The sequence below is a fragment of the Anabrus simplex genome, chromosome 6 (genome assembly GCF_040414725.1).
Source record: "Anabrus simplex isolate iqAnaSimp1 chromosome 6, ASM4041472v1, whole genome shotgun sequence".
Taxonomy (NCBI): Eukaryota; Metazoa; Arthropoda; class Insecta; order Orthoptera; family Tettigoniidae; genus Anabrus; species Anabrus simplex.
In genome coordinates this window covers 55835569-55850378 of record NC_090270.1, presented here as the reverse complement: position 1 = coordinate 55850378, position 14810 = coordinate 55835569, and the positions used below count along the sequence as shown (strand labels likewise).

General features: G+C 39.5%; 1 protein-coding gene across 1 annotated transcript in view; it reads left to right on the top strand.

Moving 5' to 3' along the window:
- The window catches only part of LOC136876089 (esterase E4), a 147289-nt gene that overhangs the window by 88682 nt on the left and 43797 nt on the right, over positions 1-14810 (top strand). The window contains exons 3-4 of the mRNA XM_067149744.2: positions 2596-2755; positions 7140-7325. Of these exons, the coding sequence (XP_067005845.2) occupies positions 2596-2755; positions 7140-7325 (346 nt within the window). The remainder of the gene's footprint in view (positions 1-2595; positions 2756-7139; positions 7326-14810) is intronic.

Below are 14810 nucleotides of genomic sequence, written 5' to 3'. Positions count from 1 at the left end.
CCAGGTGGCAGATTCCCTGTCTGTAGTTTTCCTAGCCTTTTCTTAAATAATTTCAAAGAAATTGGAAATTTACTGAACATCCCCCTGGGTAAGTTATTCCAATCCCTAACTCCCCTTTCTATAAAGGAATTTGTCTCTCTTGAATTCCAACTTTATCTTCATATTGTGATCTTTCCTACTTTTAAAGACACCACTCAAACTTACTCGTCTACTAATGCCGTTCCACGTCATCACTCCACTGACAGCTTGGAACATACCGCTTATCAGATAAAAAATTAGATGTATTATCTCCTTTCTCCCAAGTCTTCCGAGCTCTAACTTTGCAACATTTTATAATATTACTCTTTTGTCGGAAATCACCCAGAATAAATCAAGCTGCTTTTCTTTGGATTTCTTCCAGTTCATGATTCAAATAATCCTGGTAAGGGTCCCATACACTGGAACCACACTCTATTTGGAGTCTTACCAGAGACTTGTATGCCCTCTCCTTTACATCATCATCTACCCAGAGATGCAGGTTGCCCATGGGCATAAAGTAAAAAGAACTGCACTAGGCCTCTCCATAGGCCACATGCCATCATAGTCGCTATCATTAAAGACACGGTCAGTTGATTTCAAACCTTTTACATTGTTAGGACAGTTGCTGTTGGTTGAGGGTCTCTTCTGAAGATGTGGAGCAAATTCCTTGCAGATCGTGAAGATTTGTTATATTGTCCCCCTTTCACATAGTAAAAGCCCAAAGGATATCTTCTTTGTTAAGTTACTTTCCTGCAGTTCACTCTGGATGAAAATTACAAGTTAAAGGTTTTAAAAATATATATACAGGGTGAGTTTTAAGTCTACCTACAAACTTCATGGGGTGATTTCTGACTGAAAATGGAGCACACAAGTTCATATCACCTTGTGCCCAGAAATGCATAATTTCCGCAGCAGAAGGCACTGAAGAACAACATCAAACAAAGAGCCTTGGCACACAATACATGGACTGAATCCCATCCATGTCACATCAGATGTTCAATGTGGCCTCCATGGAATGCAATGTACACGTTCACACATCGCATTATGGATTGCCTCACTCATTCCAATGTTCTGGCCTGTGTCCGAATAGTGTCACAGGCTATGCGGATATGCTTTTTAAGGGTCTCAGCATCAGGAACAGGTTCAGTGTACACAGTGCCTTTCAGATGCCTCCACAAGTAAAAATCCACAGGATTTAAGTCCGATGATAGAGCAGGCCATGCAACGTGGGCCTCCAGGTCCTATCCAGCGTCTGGGGAAGTTGTAGTTGAGGTATCAGCAAACAGTAATGCGCAAGTGGGCTTTCGCTTCATCATGCTGCAGCCACATTGTCGTATTGCCAAAGGCAAATTCTCCAGCAATGGAGGCAATGATTTTTGTTTCTCTGTTCAGGTGTTGTGAATAAGAACTGCTTCAAGTAGGCAGCCGCCAATTATCCCTGCCCAACCACTGATGAGAAACTGCTGCTGATGAAATGCTTGAACCATTCCGTGAGGATTTTCAGTAGCCCACAGATGACGATTAAGAATTTTAATTATGCCATCTCTACCAAAGGTTGCTTTGTCAGTGAAGAGGATTGAAGACAGAAATCTCGTAATGATGATGGTCTCTTGCAGAAACCAGCAACAGAATCTTTCCTATGGAGGAAAATCTGCAGGTAATCATCCCTGCACACGTTGAAGGTGATAGGGATAATAGCGGTTTTTATGTAAGGTAGAGATAACCGTCCTTTCACGTACACCATGTTGGCAGGCCACTTGCCTAGAGTTTGTACCAGGTTTGTTCTCAAAATAATGAAGAACATGTTCCTCCACATCTAGTGTACGCAGTCTGTGGTCGCCCTGCATGTTCTTCTTTCACAAAGGACTCGTGCTCGCACAAATGTCGAAAAATGGCTCCAAATGTTGTGTGATATGGGTGGTGCTGTCTGTCAGGGTATGTGGCTCGGTACACCTCTGCTGCCTCTCGATTGTTTCCATCTGCTTGGCCATACATGATCACCATCTCGGATTGTTCTTGGAATGAATACCGGACCATTGTGCTTCTATGTTGCTTAAATCACACTATCTGCAACACTCAAAACACACACAGCAAGTTATGAGGGAAAGTTATTAGTGCCATCTACCTCGGAAACTATACATTTCGGGGCAGAAGGTGATATGAACTTTATTGCTCCATTTTCAGTCGGAAATAACCCCCTGAGTTTTTCAGTGGACTTAAATCTCACACTATGTGTTTATTTCAAAAGAGACACCTGAGCCAAAGCTCATAACGGTGCAGTTGGTTCCTCTATTAATTTTAATGGCTCTGATCCCCTGTATCACAGCGTATGCTTGTAGGATGAAATTTTTCAGACAGCCTGTATTGGGCAAAACTGCTTTTTCACTTGCTGTACTACAATGTAAACAAATATCTTTTCTATCAAAATTAATGTGAAATCAAATAAAAGAAACCATATTCATAAAACAAGCCTCAATTCGCTTGCTCTTTTGTTTTTTACTGATTTCTAAGTTTGATGTAGCATGTTTTCAATACATATTTGTTATGCAACAGTTAATATTCCTTAACAACTTTTAGCTTCCCAGTGGTGGTGATAACCCAAATTTTGATGTCATGGTTTGGTTTCACGGAGGAGGCTGGATGACTGGAGCAGGAATCAGCAAGTTCTATGGACCACAGTTCCTACTGGACCATAATATCGTCCTTGTAACACTCAACTTTCGTCTTGGACCTTTGGGTAAAGTATATTTTTTGTTTCTTTAACATCACCTGACATAGACATACTTGTCAGCTTTTCTATGATTGGAAACAGAAGGTACAAAAGCAGCTGCTTTCAGAGTGTAAGGAATGAGTTGAGTTAATCTTTATTTCCATGATCTTCATAATATACTGAGGCCAGAAAATCTCTTATACATGAGAATAAAATTCTGGGAATAATCAGTTTATTAATGTTGTGTAAATAGAACATTTATGTAGTGGAAATCCTGGGATCATTCTAATTTCATTTATGTACTGTACATCTGGGAGCATTTTAATTTTATGTTATGTAACATTCCAAGTCTACATACTGTATGTAGGGCTATAGTGATTCCACCACCACCACCACTGCCATCATCATCATCATGAATTCCTTCCAGCAGCTGGATACGATGTTTAAGAACAATGTGATTCCATTAATTACGGTTCTGGTATGCTCCTTTTCTCTCTAGGGCATCCCATGTTTCTCCTCTCTTTTCTAGGTCTTCTCTTATCTGATCTAAGCACCTTTTTCTAGGTTGTACACTTGGTCTTCGTCCCGGAAGGATCTTTTCAAAATACTTCCTTGGTGTTTGAGTCACCTGCATCCACTTAATGTGTTCTAGCCACTTCAGCCTTGCAACACTCAGCCTTTCTTCCATGGTCAGGTTGACCTGCAGGTCTCTTCGTATCTGATCATTCCTAATTCTGTCCTTCCCTGTCTTCTGTACAGCTGATCTAAGGAACTTCATTTTACAAGCTTGCAGTTGACTTACAGTACTTCTCATTTATGTATGATGCAACTCTCCAGACTGTACATCATGATGGGTGGGAGATAAGTCTTAAACAGGGTCTGTTTAGACCTCTGAGGAACTCCCTTGTCCCATATTATGTTCTGTACTTGATGGAATAAGTTGGATCCTTTCTGCACCCTGTTCAACACTTCATTCTTGGCACTTCCATCATTTGATATTGTACTCCCCAGATATTTCAAGGTATTCATACACATCTCTCTCTCTCCCTCTGTCTGGTGGGGGTGGGGGGGTGAGGGTACAAGGTGTATTTGTCCTGCTAACTTTCCTTGCTCTTGCTCACATTTAACTTACATTCTTTAAACTTGATGTTCCAAAGATCCAATCTCCTCCAACCATTCTAAATCCATTTATATTATTCTAATTCCATTTGTGATATGTAAATCCTTGAAGTACTGTTTGTTCCTTTCCACTACCTGAACCCCACATGTATGTTGCACCATTGAATTTTGTTTTCTGAAGAAATTCCTTGAAGTCTTCATCATTCTCTACCGGATGTCCCCATTTTCTGGTGACATTCCCTGAATTTGGCTTATTGTCCCTAGATTTAATAATTGTTGTCAGAAATCCCTGGTTTTCATTATTAGACATACGACTTTTTAACTCGTCATTTTATACAACAATAATATTTAAGGTTTTTCTTTAGTATGTTCTCTGGTCTACTCCTTGCCTGCAATGTGTAACTTTGGTTTAGTTTCAACAGTTCTCGCTGTCTGTAACCACGTGGTAGTATGGTAAATGAAATGGCGTATGGCTTTTAGTGCCGGGAGGTGTCCGAGGACTTCAGCTCGCCAGGTGCAGGGCTTTTGATTTGACGTCCGTAGGTGACCTGCACATCGTGATGAGGATGAAGTGATGAAGACGGCACATACACCCCGTCCTCGTGTCAGGGAAATTAATCGATTATGATTAAAATTTCTGACTCTGCCGGGAATCGAACCCGGGACCCCTGTGACCAAAGGCCAGCACGCTAACCATTTAGCCGTGGAGCCGGACACCTGTATGGTGATTAATGTTGTGAGAGCAGTTTATACTGTTTGCAAATGTCTAAAATACAGAAGTGTTCAGGAAGTGTTTCAATGTGGAAGAAGTTCTCTTTATCCATTGAAGTGTAAATGAATCTACTACCATTTGTTCTTTGTGACAAGCAACCTTCATTATAGCGAATGATGGGAAAACCTGTGTTGGGAGCAGAAGAGCATGAAATTGCTTTGAGTCTTAAACGTGGTAACATTAAATAAGCAGAATGAGTATATTTGTTCATGTGAATGGAATATTATAACCAAATGGAGAACTGCAGAATACAAAAGTAGTTTATGCCTGTATTTATATCTGTTCCTAGCAAGCATGAAAAAATGTAGTTTGGTTATCATGCTTACACATGGTCTTATTTGATAAAGGGATAGTGTACTTTATAATAAGGAAAATAAAATTCAGTGAATTAATTGGTGGTATAACATTCATTGGCTGAATGGTCAGCGTTGAGGCCTTCGGTTCAGAGGGTCCCGGGTTCGATTCCTGGCTGGGTCGGGGATTTTAATCGCGTTTGATTAATTCTTCTGGCCCTGGGACTGGGCGTTTGTGTTTGTCCTAACACTTTCCTCTTCATATTCAGACAACACACTGCACTACCAACCACCACAGAAACACGCAATAGTAATTACATTCCTCCATATAGCTTTGGCATCAAGAAGGGCATCCGCCCGAAAACATGGCTAAATCCACATGTGCGACACCATTCACACCTGCGACCCCACAAATGTGGAGGAAAATTGAAGAAGGAAAAGAAAAATAAGAATTGGTGGTGTAACATCTGTGCACTCTTATGTGTACAAAACAGAATGTAGGGTTTATGTGGTGGAAAGGAATAAATAATCAACATATGAGGTCATACATAGAAAACATTCTTTCTAATTACTTTAGACACATTTGCAAAATTACTAACTGGTTGGTTTGATCAAAGGTGGTTCAGGTTTAGGAGAAGTTATTCCAAAGAGGCTCAACATAGATGATTCCGGCAGGATACAGCAGATATTTTACATTCAGGAGATCAAATGGCCAGTCTTGCAATTGACCTATCCATGCTTTTGATAGGGTAGATCCTGGGAGACTACGATGAAAATGTGGGCTATTCGAAAAGACAAAAGAATGATTGACTGAGTAGCTAAGTTGCTTAAAATTAATTGTATTAGTATTGCTTGTCACGAGACTGTAGCGGACCCCACCATCAGAAAGGACAAACACTGAAGAAAAACAGGAAGAAGATTGCATGTCATGAGATAAATTAAGAGTCGCTCCAGTGTTTACAGTAGTCCTGAATTTTCTGTGGTACTTGCGAAGTGATTATAATATTATCAAATCCATTGAGCTTCCTGGGAAGTGTTCCTAAAACAGCTCAATAAAAATAACAGACTAACAAGTCCTAACCAGCCACATGTCTGTGCTCTCAGAAACTATAATTACATTCAAAGTCGCCATCATACTGAAATGATGAAAATACTGACCTGATGGAGGTCACTGCAGACACTGCTGTATTGAGTACGAAATCCTTCCACATGTACTGGGTAAGTATCCGAGAGGAAAGTTCTGAGAATCAAGCGACATAACAGCATCTGCAAGATGATTGTCTGCACTCTTCAAGGGAAGTTTAAAAGGAAGTATTGACATTATTACAATCAACAGATCAAAATCTGTGGCAGAAATTATTGATCCAACAGTTTGATTTCAAGAGTCACCTGTGCAACTAGGTGAGATCAATAAAGAGAAATGAACCAGGGAAATCGAAACCGAATGGTGTTGAATGGTGGAACATCCCTCGATTGATTCCCATTATATAAATAGAAGAGAGGTGAGTAGAGCCAGCCATAACATATTTTCTAGACAAGTACAATCTACAGAGCATCCAAGTGACTCGTCTCTTTATTGGTGAATGAGGTACAATCGCAGAAGTTTTCGTTGACAGGAGAGAACAGTACAAACTCACAAAAAAATTACAGGACAAAACCTTCATTGGTGTAATAAAACATTCTGTGGCATTCACATTGAAATATGATGTATGTTATTCTGTGTCATTATGGCAAGCCTGTTGAATTAAACTAATACGTTAGATTATACACAGCCATATGTCATGATTGACACCTATAAAACAATGCTTAAAATTAGTTGTGGACACTCCAGTCAACTCAATATACTTGGCAATGGAGTACCGGTACCATGTATTTACCAATAATTATTTATAAAGATACTGTTTGAAAAGATTTAATGGTAGCTGATGGAATTCTTGGCATAATTTATTATAAAAGAATATACATAAGACACTATGACATTTGTGAGTTTTCTTTAACCTGCACGATGATATGTTAAGATAATTGGATGACTTGATATTGTGGATATGTTTTTGTATGTATGCTCCTGTCTTTCTACTGTATACATGATTTTACAGTGAAGCATACATAATCAAATAAATCCTTGTCTCTTCTAAAGTTCCAATAGCTTTATTCTTTAATATCGTAATTGTAGTTTTCTGAATATACTGTGCTTTCAGTAACTTTCTTGCCTATGTTCTGTTGACAGGGTTCTTGAGTACAGGAGATGCTGTTTGTCCTGGCAATAATGGCCTGAAGGATCAAGTGGCTGCACTTCGCTGGGTTCAGGAGAATATTGCAGTGTTTGGGGGTAACCCTAACAGTGTAACAATATTTGGAGAAAGTGCTGGAGGAGCTAGTGTACACTACCATATGATGTCACCCATGAGTAAAGGTGAGATACCAGATTCATTTTGAGTGGCCGTGTGTTTGGAAAATGTCGTAGTACATATATTTCAGTAAATAGATTGATCCTTGTAGATATGATATGAGCTTTTAGGCTTATGCCATTTCAAAAAACAATGTGAAAGAATCTCTTTATGTTTCGCAGAGAACTTTGCTCTGCATCTTCAGAAGAAAGTCTCTACTGTCCACAAGGAAAACTTCTACAATAATGAGGGTTTGAATTTAAGAATATTTTGCCGTTGGAGAATTGTAGTGGTATGTTCGTTCGTCATCAGGTGGCTCGCTATATGCTGGCACAGCTCTCCAAGTGGGAGCTGACGATAACACAAGCTCAAATGAGATGTTACACACGTATGAAAGTATGACATTAACACATCACACACAGCTTGGAATGAACCAACAGGTGATGACGAACGTACAAATTTGGAAAAACCAAAACAAAATAACAATATAGAAAGGACAGGGAAGAGAACTACCTATGTAAATCCTTAATGGCTGGCAACCATGCATTACTTAGTTGATAGCCAGTATCCCTGTTGAAATTGTTAGGATTTTTACATATTTCCACAGCTTCTCGTATAATCCTAGACCTGTAGTGTTTAGTGTGGATAAGAGCTCGAACATCTTGGACACGTCATCGTGACTCGACGATAAGGTGTGCTCAGCTATTGCTGTCTTGTCTGGCTGGTTGAGATGGGTATTTCTTTGGTGTTCCTTGATGCGAGTTCCAATGGACCAGCATATTTGGCCAATGTATTCCTTGCTGCAAGTACAGGGAATTTTGTACGACAATTTGTCCTTCCCCTTTGTTAAAAAAGTTTGTGTGCCAGGTTTTTGAATTTCACAAAACTAAGGTCTCCAGTTCGATCTGAAGGGGGTCATGTATGATGTATGATGTGACAATAGTGGTAGTGGTAGAGTTAATCAACCAATGAGTTTCCAGTTTGAAGTTGCTCTAAATTGCGTAACATTATACTTCAGCACTCGCAGCGTGATACTTGTATCGGTACTCGAGCAAAAAAAAAAATCACTTGTTGAGGATGTATCAGTCCGTCAGCTGATAAAACCATTGACGTTTATAGACATCATTAGTGAGGAGTTAAAGTAGCAAGCTAAATCAATTCAGAAGAAAGAAACTCAAATACATCTGACAAAAGAGGAACTTATTTGTATAGAATTATTGTAACTAGTTGATACCCAACATGCACTGCTACATCTCAATAATTTTTAATTAACCAAGCTCGATAGCTGCAATCGTTTAAGTGCGGCCAGTATCCAGTAATCGGGAGATAGTGGGTTCAAGCCCTACTGGCCACGGCCACTTTCTTCCACTTCCTAGGCCTTTCCTATTCCATTGTCACCCTAAGACCTATCTGTGTCGGTGCGACGTAAAACAAATAGCAAATTTTTTAAATTAATTGTACTTTATGCAATTTGTTAACATTTTTCTTCATTATTTTTTATTGTTTTTGTTATTTATATATTTCTTATTACATTTACTATTAATTTCACTTACAAAACAAATTATTACTGTAAGTATGTTCACTTTTTTAGATTGCCATGTCTATTAATTTGATCAAACTATTTCTATATGTTTACATAAATGGTGACTTATTTGCATGATGTTCATTGCAACGCAAGTGGATAAATGACATTCCTTGTTTTTCCATCTGGTGCAAAATAACAGATTCCTCAGCAATGAGTTGCCTAGTTACATGAATCTCTCAGCAAGTTACTTCATAAAACATGCCAGCCTGTTCTCATCCTCCTATATGCAGCCTTTCTTACCGAACTATCGTGATACAGAGTAAGTTGCTGTCACCTAGCAACAATCTATCCATCAAGGTTGATCCAAATCTTGGTGCAGCTTTGTAATTAAATGGATTACATAAAGTAAATATATTTCCGTTGACTTGTCAAGAAATGCAAGATTTTTCCTGTACTACTGAGACGATTTGAAAGATTTTGGTAGAGACCGCACCTTTTAACTCCGTCTGGTTTAAGAGCTTGAGTTTTGTGAAACATACACATTATATATAGATAAATGTTATGTACATTGTAAGCAATCTCATGGTTTACTTTTCCTTCATGATGTAAAAGTCCCCTTTTCCACATTTCATTTGCCACTTTTTTCTATCCACAAAACTTTAATAATCCTATGGAAACACCACATTTTGAAGGCCTCAAGCTAATCTACACAACTTTTGTTTATTTTCTATGTTTCAGAAATGTACAATATGATGCAAGTGTGTAATAGACTAGTATAACTTGGAAACAATTCGCTAAACCCATGAGTAGATAGTGAAAATATTGAACTCGATTAGTAGGTGTTATTTTTTTAAATTAATATTATTATTATTATTATTACTATCCATATTATTACTATGACTTGTGAGCTGTGGCTACGAAGTTTTTTACATCTATTATTATTATCATTATTATTATCTATGTAGTTAAGTACAGACTTAATTTGGTATAAATCATGGTCGTATCATTTATTATTTGTGTGTTGTATGATCTGTCTTGAGTAACAAAACATGTGAGGTTATGTCACGATATGTCTGCTGTATGTATATTAATAAGTCTTTATTTAATGTAAGAATACATAATTAATAGTAATTCATTTATTATTACCTGTTATAAATAATTACCTGCAAATATCGTGTATAAATCCCACGTAATGTTATGCAACACAGGGTAAAATTCCAGAACAACACATCTTTGTCACTAGAATTTTATAGAATGTTCTATTCATTTGTACATAGGTTATTGGAGACGCGAGAAGATACGAGAAAACATGTTGTGTCATACGTTTCTAGAAGCCTGCTAGTGAAAGTCGTTAGCCAAGTGTGTGTGAACTCATGTTGTGATTTTGTGGTGTTGGTAGTTAGTTGACATGCTAATGTGGCAGTCTTCTTCTTATTTGATTTGAGTTCAGGATGGTGGCTCATTAATGTGTATAGATGGCATTAGTGATCATGAAGCTGTTTTTGTCATAGTTAAAAATAAATGTTTTAGAAAGTAAAGGTCTTAAAAGTAGGACTATTCGAAATTTTAAGGCAGAAACAGGTTCCAAGAAGGACATTCCAGGAATAATTAATGAACAAGGGGAGTGTGTATGTGAGGATCTTCAAAAGGCAGAAGTATTCAGTCAGCAGTATGTAAAGATTGTTGGTTACAAGGATAATGTCCAGAGAGGGGAGGAGTCTAATGCTAAAGAAGTATTAAAATTTACATATGATAATGACATTTACAATAAGATACACTGACTGACAGAGCAAATGCAACACTAAGAAGGAGTGGTTCGAAAGGGATGAAAGTTGGGGAAAAAACAGAGACGGCACGGACGAATAATTGATGTTTATTTCAAACCGATATGCAGGTTACACAATGCGCACGGCATCGACTCAGTAGGATGTAGGACCACCGCGAGCGGCGATGCACGCAGAAACACGTCGAGGTACAGAGTCAATAAGAGTGCGGATGTTGTCCTGAGGGATGGTTCTCCATTCTCTGTCAACCATTTGCCACAGTTGGTCGTCCGTACGAGGCTGGGGCAGAGTTTGCAAACGGCGTCCAATGAGATCCCACACGTGTTCGATTGGTGAGAGATCCGGAGAGTACGCTGGCCACGGAAGCATCTGTACACCTCGTAGAGCCTGTTGGGAGATGCGAGCAGTGTGTGGGCGGGCATTATCCTGCTGAAATAGAGCATTGGGCAGCCCCTGAAGGTACGGGAGTGCCACCGGCCGCAGCACATGCTGCACATAGCGGTGGACATTTAACGTGTCTTGAATATGCACTAGAGGTGACGTGGAATCATACGCAATAGCGCCCCAAACCATGATGCCGCGTTGTCTAGCGGTAGGGCTCTCCACAGTTACTGCCGGATTTGACCTTTCTCCACGCCGACGCCACACTCGTCTGCGGTGACTACCACTGACAGAACAGAAGCGTGACTCACCGGAGAACACGACGTTCCGCCATTCCCTCATCCAAGTCGCTCTAGCCCGGCACCATGCCAGGCGTGCACGTCTATGCTGTGGAGTCAATGGTAGTCTTCTGAGCGGACGCCGGGAGTGCAGGCCTCCTTCAACCAATCGACGGGAAATTGTTCTGGTCGATATTGGAACAGCCAGGGTGTCTTGCACATGCTGAAGAATGGCGGTTGACGTGGCGTGCGGGGCTGCCACCGCTTGGCGGCGGATGCGCCGATCCTCGCGTGCTGACGTCACTCGGGCTGCGCCTGGACCCTTCGCACGTGCCACATGTCCCTGCGCCAACCATCTTCGCCACAGGCGCTGCACCGTGGACACATCCCTATGGGTATCGGCTGCGATTTGACGAAACGACCAACCTGCCCTTCTCAGCCCGATCACCATACCCCTCGTAAAGTCGTCTGTCTGCTGGAAATGCCTCCGTTGACGGCGGCCTGGCATTCTTAGCTATACACGTGTCCTGTGGCACACGACAACACGTTCTACAATGACTGTCGGCTGAGAAATCATGGTACGAAGTGGGCCATTCGCCAACGCCGTGTCCCATTTATCGTTCGCTACGTGCGCAGCACAGCGGCGCATTTCACATCATGAGCATACCTCAGTGACGTCAGTCTACCTTGCAATTGGCATAAAGTTCTGACCACTCCTTCTTGGTGTTGCATTTGCTCTGTCAGTCAGTGTACAAAAGTTGAAAACTAGAAAAATGGCTGGAATTTATAAGATTTCTGGTGATATACTAAAGGCAATAGGTTGGGATATAGTACCATATCTGAAGTACTTATTTGATTATTGTTTGTTTGAAGGAGCTATACCAAATGAATGGAGAGTTGCTATAGTAGCCCCTGTGTATAAAGGAAAGGTTGATAGACATAAAGCTGAAAATTACAGGCCAGTAAGTTTGACATGTGTTGCATGTAAGCTTTGGGAAGGCATTCTTTCTAATTATATTAGACATGTTTATGAAATTAATAACTGGTTTGATAGAAGGCAGTTCGGTTTTAGTTCAGTTTAGTTTATTGCCTTTCTTATACGGCGGGGCTCAGGCTATGAAGCCTGCTATTATGCCAAACCATATTATACAACAGCTTTATACAATTTACAGAATAATGTACATAAAATCATTTTTACATATATTTCTAAAAATCACTAAAATTAATTTACTTAACCTCTATAATTTTGTATCCTTATTGATAATTAAGAGCTAATTATTAAATTCTTACATTAGTAAAATCTACTTTTTACATATTTGTGTACCACATTAAACATTTCCTTTTAAATAACTTTGGATTGCCTATGCCTCTAATTTCAGCTGGGATTGAGTTCCAGGAACGTATGGTAGCAGGTATGAATGAGTTGTTGTACGAGTTACTGTGGTGAATGGGAATGGACAAGAGGGAATGTGTAGATGACCTTGAGGGAGCTCTATCGGAAGGGGAGAGGTATTTAAAGTCTGTTCTAAGATAGTCTGGTTTGTTTGTTTGCAGAATACTGTGGAGAAGGGAAACAGCATGGTATTTACGTCGTTCAGTCAATCTTAGCCACGACAGCTGAGAGAGGAAAGGGCTAATATGAGTTTGGATTGGGATATTTAATACGAATCGAGCACAAGCATTGTAGGCTCGCTGTAGTCGACATGAAAGTGTTTTGCTTATACTATTATAAACTACATCTCCGTAGTCAAATATTGGAAATATTAGACTCTGTACTAATAATTTTCTTGTGTTTCTTGGAAGGAAGTCCCTCATCCTTTTTGCAGAATGTAATGACTAGAATACTCTTTGACAAATTTTTGTGATGTGTTCCGACCAACTTAAATATTTATCGAATACTACTCCAATGTTCTTTACATGATCGCTAAATGTTACTGGTATTCCACTGAGCATAACACTGGGTATACACGTGTTTTGTATTTTAGCATGAGATTTATACGTGCCAATTATGATGGCCTGTGATTTTGATGGGTTCACTTTCAGGCCATGTCTGCTAGTCCAGTCATTAACATTTGCTAGGTCTTCGTTTAACTTAGTGATTGAATTGTTTAAGTCATTAGGCTTTGTGTGAATATATAACTGTATATCATCTGCATACAGGTGATATTTACAATTGGTCAGTGTCTCAGATAAGTCGTTCATGTACAGTGAGAACAAAAGTGGTGACAATACTCCTCCCTGAGCCACGCCCATCTTAGTGGTTTGCCACGAAGATGTATCGTTTCTCACTGATACGCGCTGCTGGCGATCACTAAGATAGGAGTGTACCCAGGTTAAAGTGCTATAAGAAAATTTCAGCGCCTTAAGTTTAGCGAGTAATATGTCTCTATCTACACAATCGAAGGCTTTGCTTAAGTCCAAGAGAACAAGTATAGTAATTTGTCCTTTATCTATAGCTAGTTGCATGTCATTTGTCACTTTAATGCAGTGACAGTACTGTGGTTTTGTCTGAATCCCGATTGATATTTGTCAAGTAAGTTGTACTGGATAAGATATTCAGTCATTTGTTTATGTACTATTTTCTCCAACAATTTTCCTAATATAGGAAGGATACTTACAGGACGATAGTCTTCGGGACTGTTGGGGTTGTTGTTTTTAGGGAAAGGTCGGATGATTGCATGTTTCCAATTCGAAGGAAATGCTCCAGTCATGAGTGAGTTATTAATGATATGTGTGACCGTTGGAAGTATGATGTCAATGATTCTTTTTAAAAGAGACAGGTTGATTCCATCATGACCAGTGGACCCTGACTTTATTTCACTGAAGACTTCCCTAACGTCACTGGGGGTAACATGAGAAAAGTAGAACTGCTCGCCATTATGTCTTGTTTTTGAGGATATTCTGTTAATTACTGCTGCTTTGGTCTGATCATCAGTATGAGAGAATCGTGAGCTAAAGTATGAGTTTAGGTCAGCTAGTGGTACATTACAATTGTTGTCATTTGTCTTGTTTTTGCATAATCCCATTTCGCGAAGAGATTTCCAAATCTGACTAGAATTTTGAGTGTTCAAAATATCATAAGAGTGACGTATTTTAGCATTTCTAATTAACTGTGTTGTTCTGTTTCGGAGTTTTTTATACTTTCCGAAATTGTCAGATGTAGGATATTTCACGTAATAATTATAGGCTGCGTCTCTTATTTTCATCTGGTCACGTATTTCTTGGGACAGCCATGGGTTTGAAGGTCTCTTTACCCTAATAGTGCGTAGTGGTGCATGTCTGTCATACAGAGTCAGAAGCATTTCGTTAAAATGATTTACTTTTCCGTCAATGTCATTTATGAACTGAATATTGTGCCATGATGTGTTAAGAGCATCGTCAAAAAATGCGTCTTCATTAAAGTGTTTAAAATCTCTATATGTAATTAATTTCGGCTTGAATTTAGGACACTTCAAGGAATATGCAGCGTAAACCATGTCATGTCGGGAAAGACCGGGAACGGGCATTTGTCCATGAATTAGGATTCGGTTGGTATTATTAGTA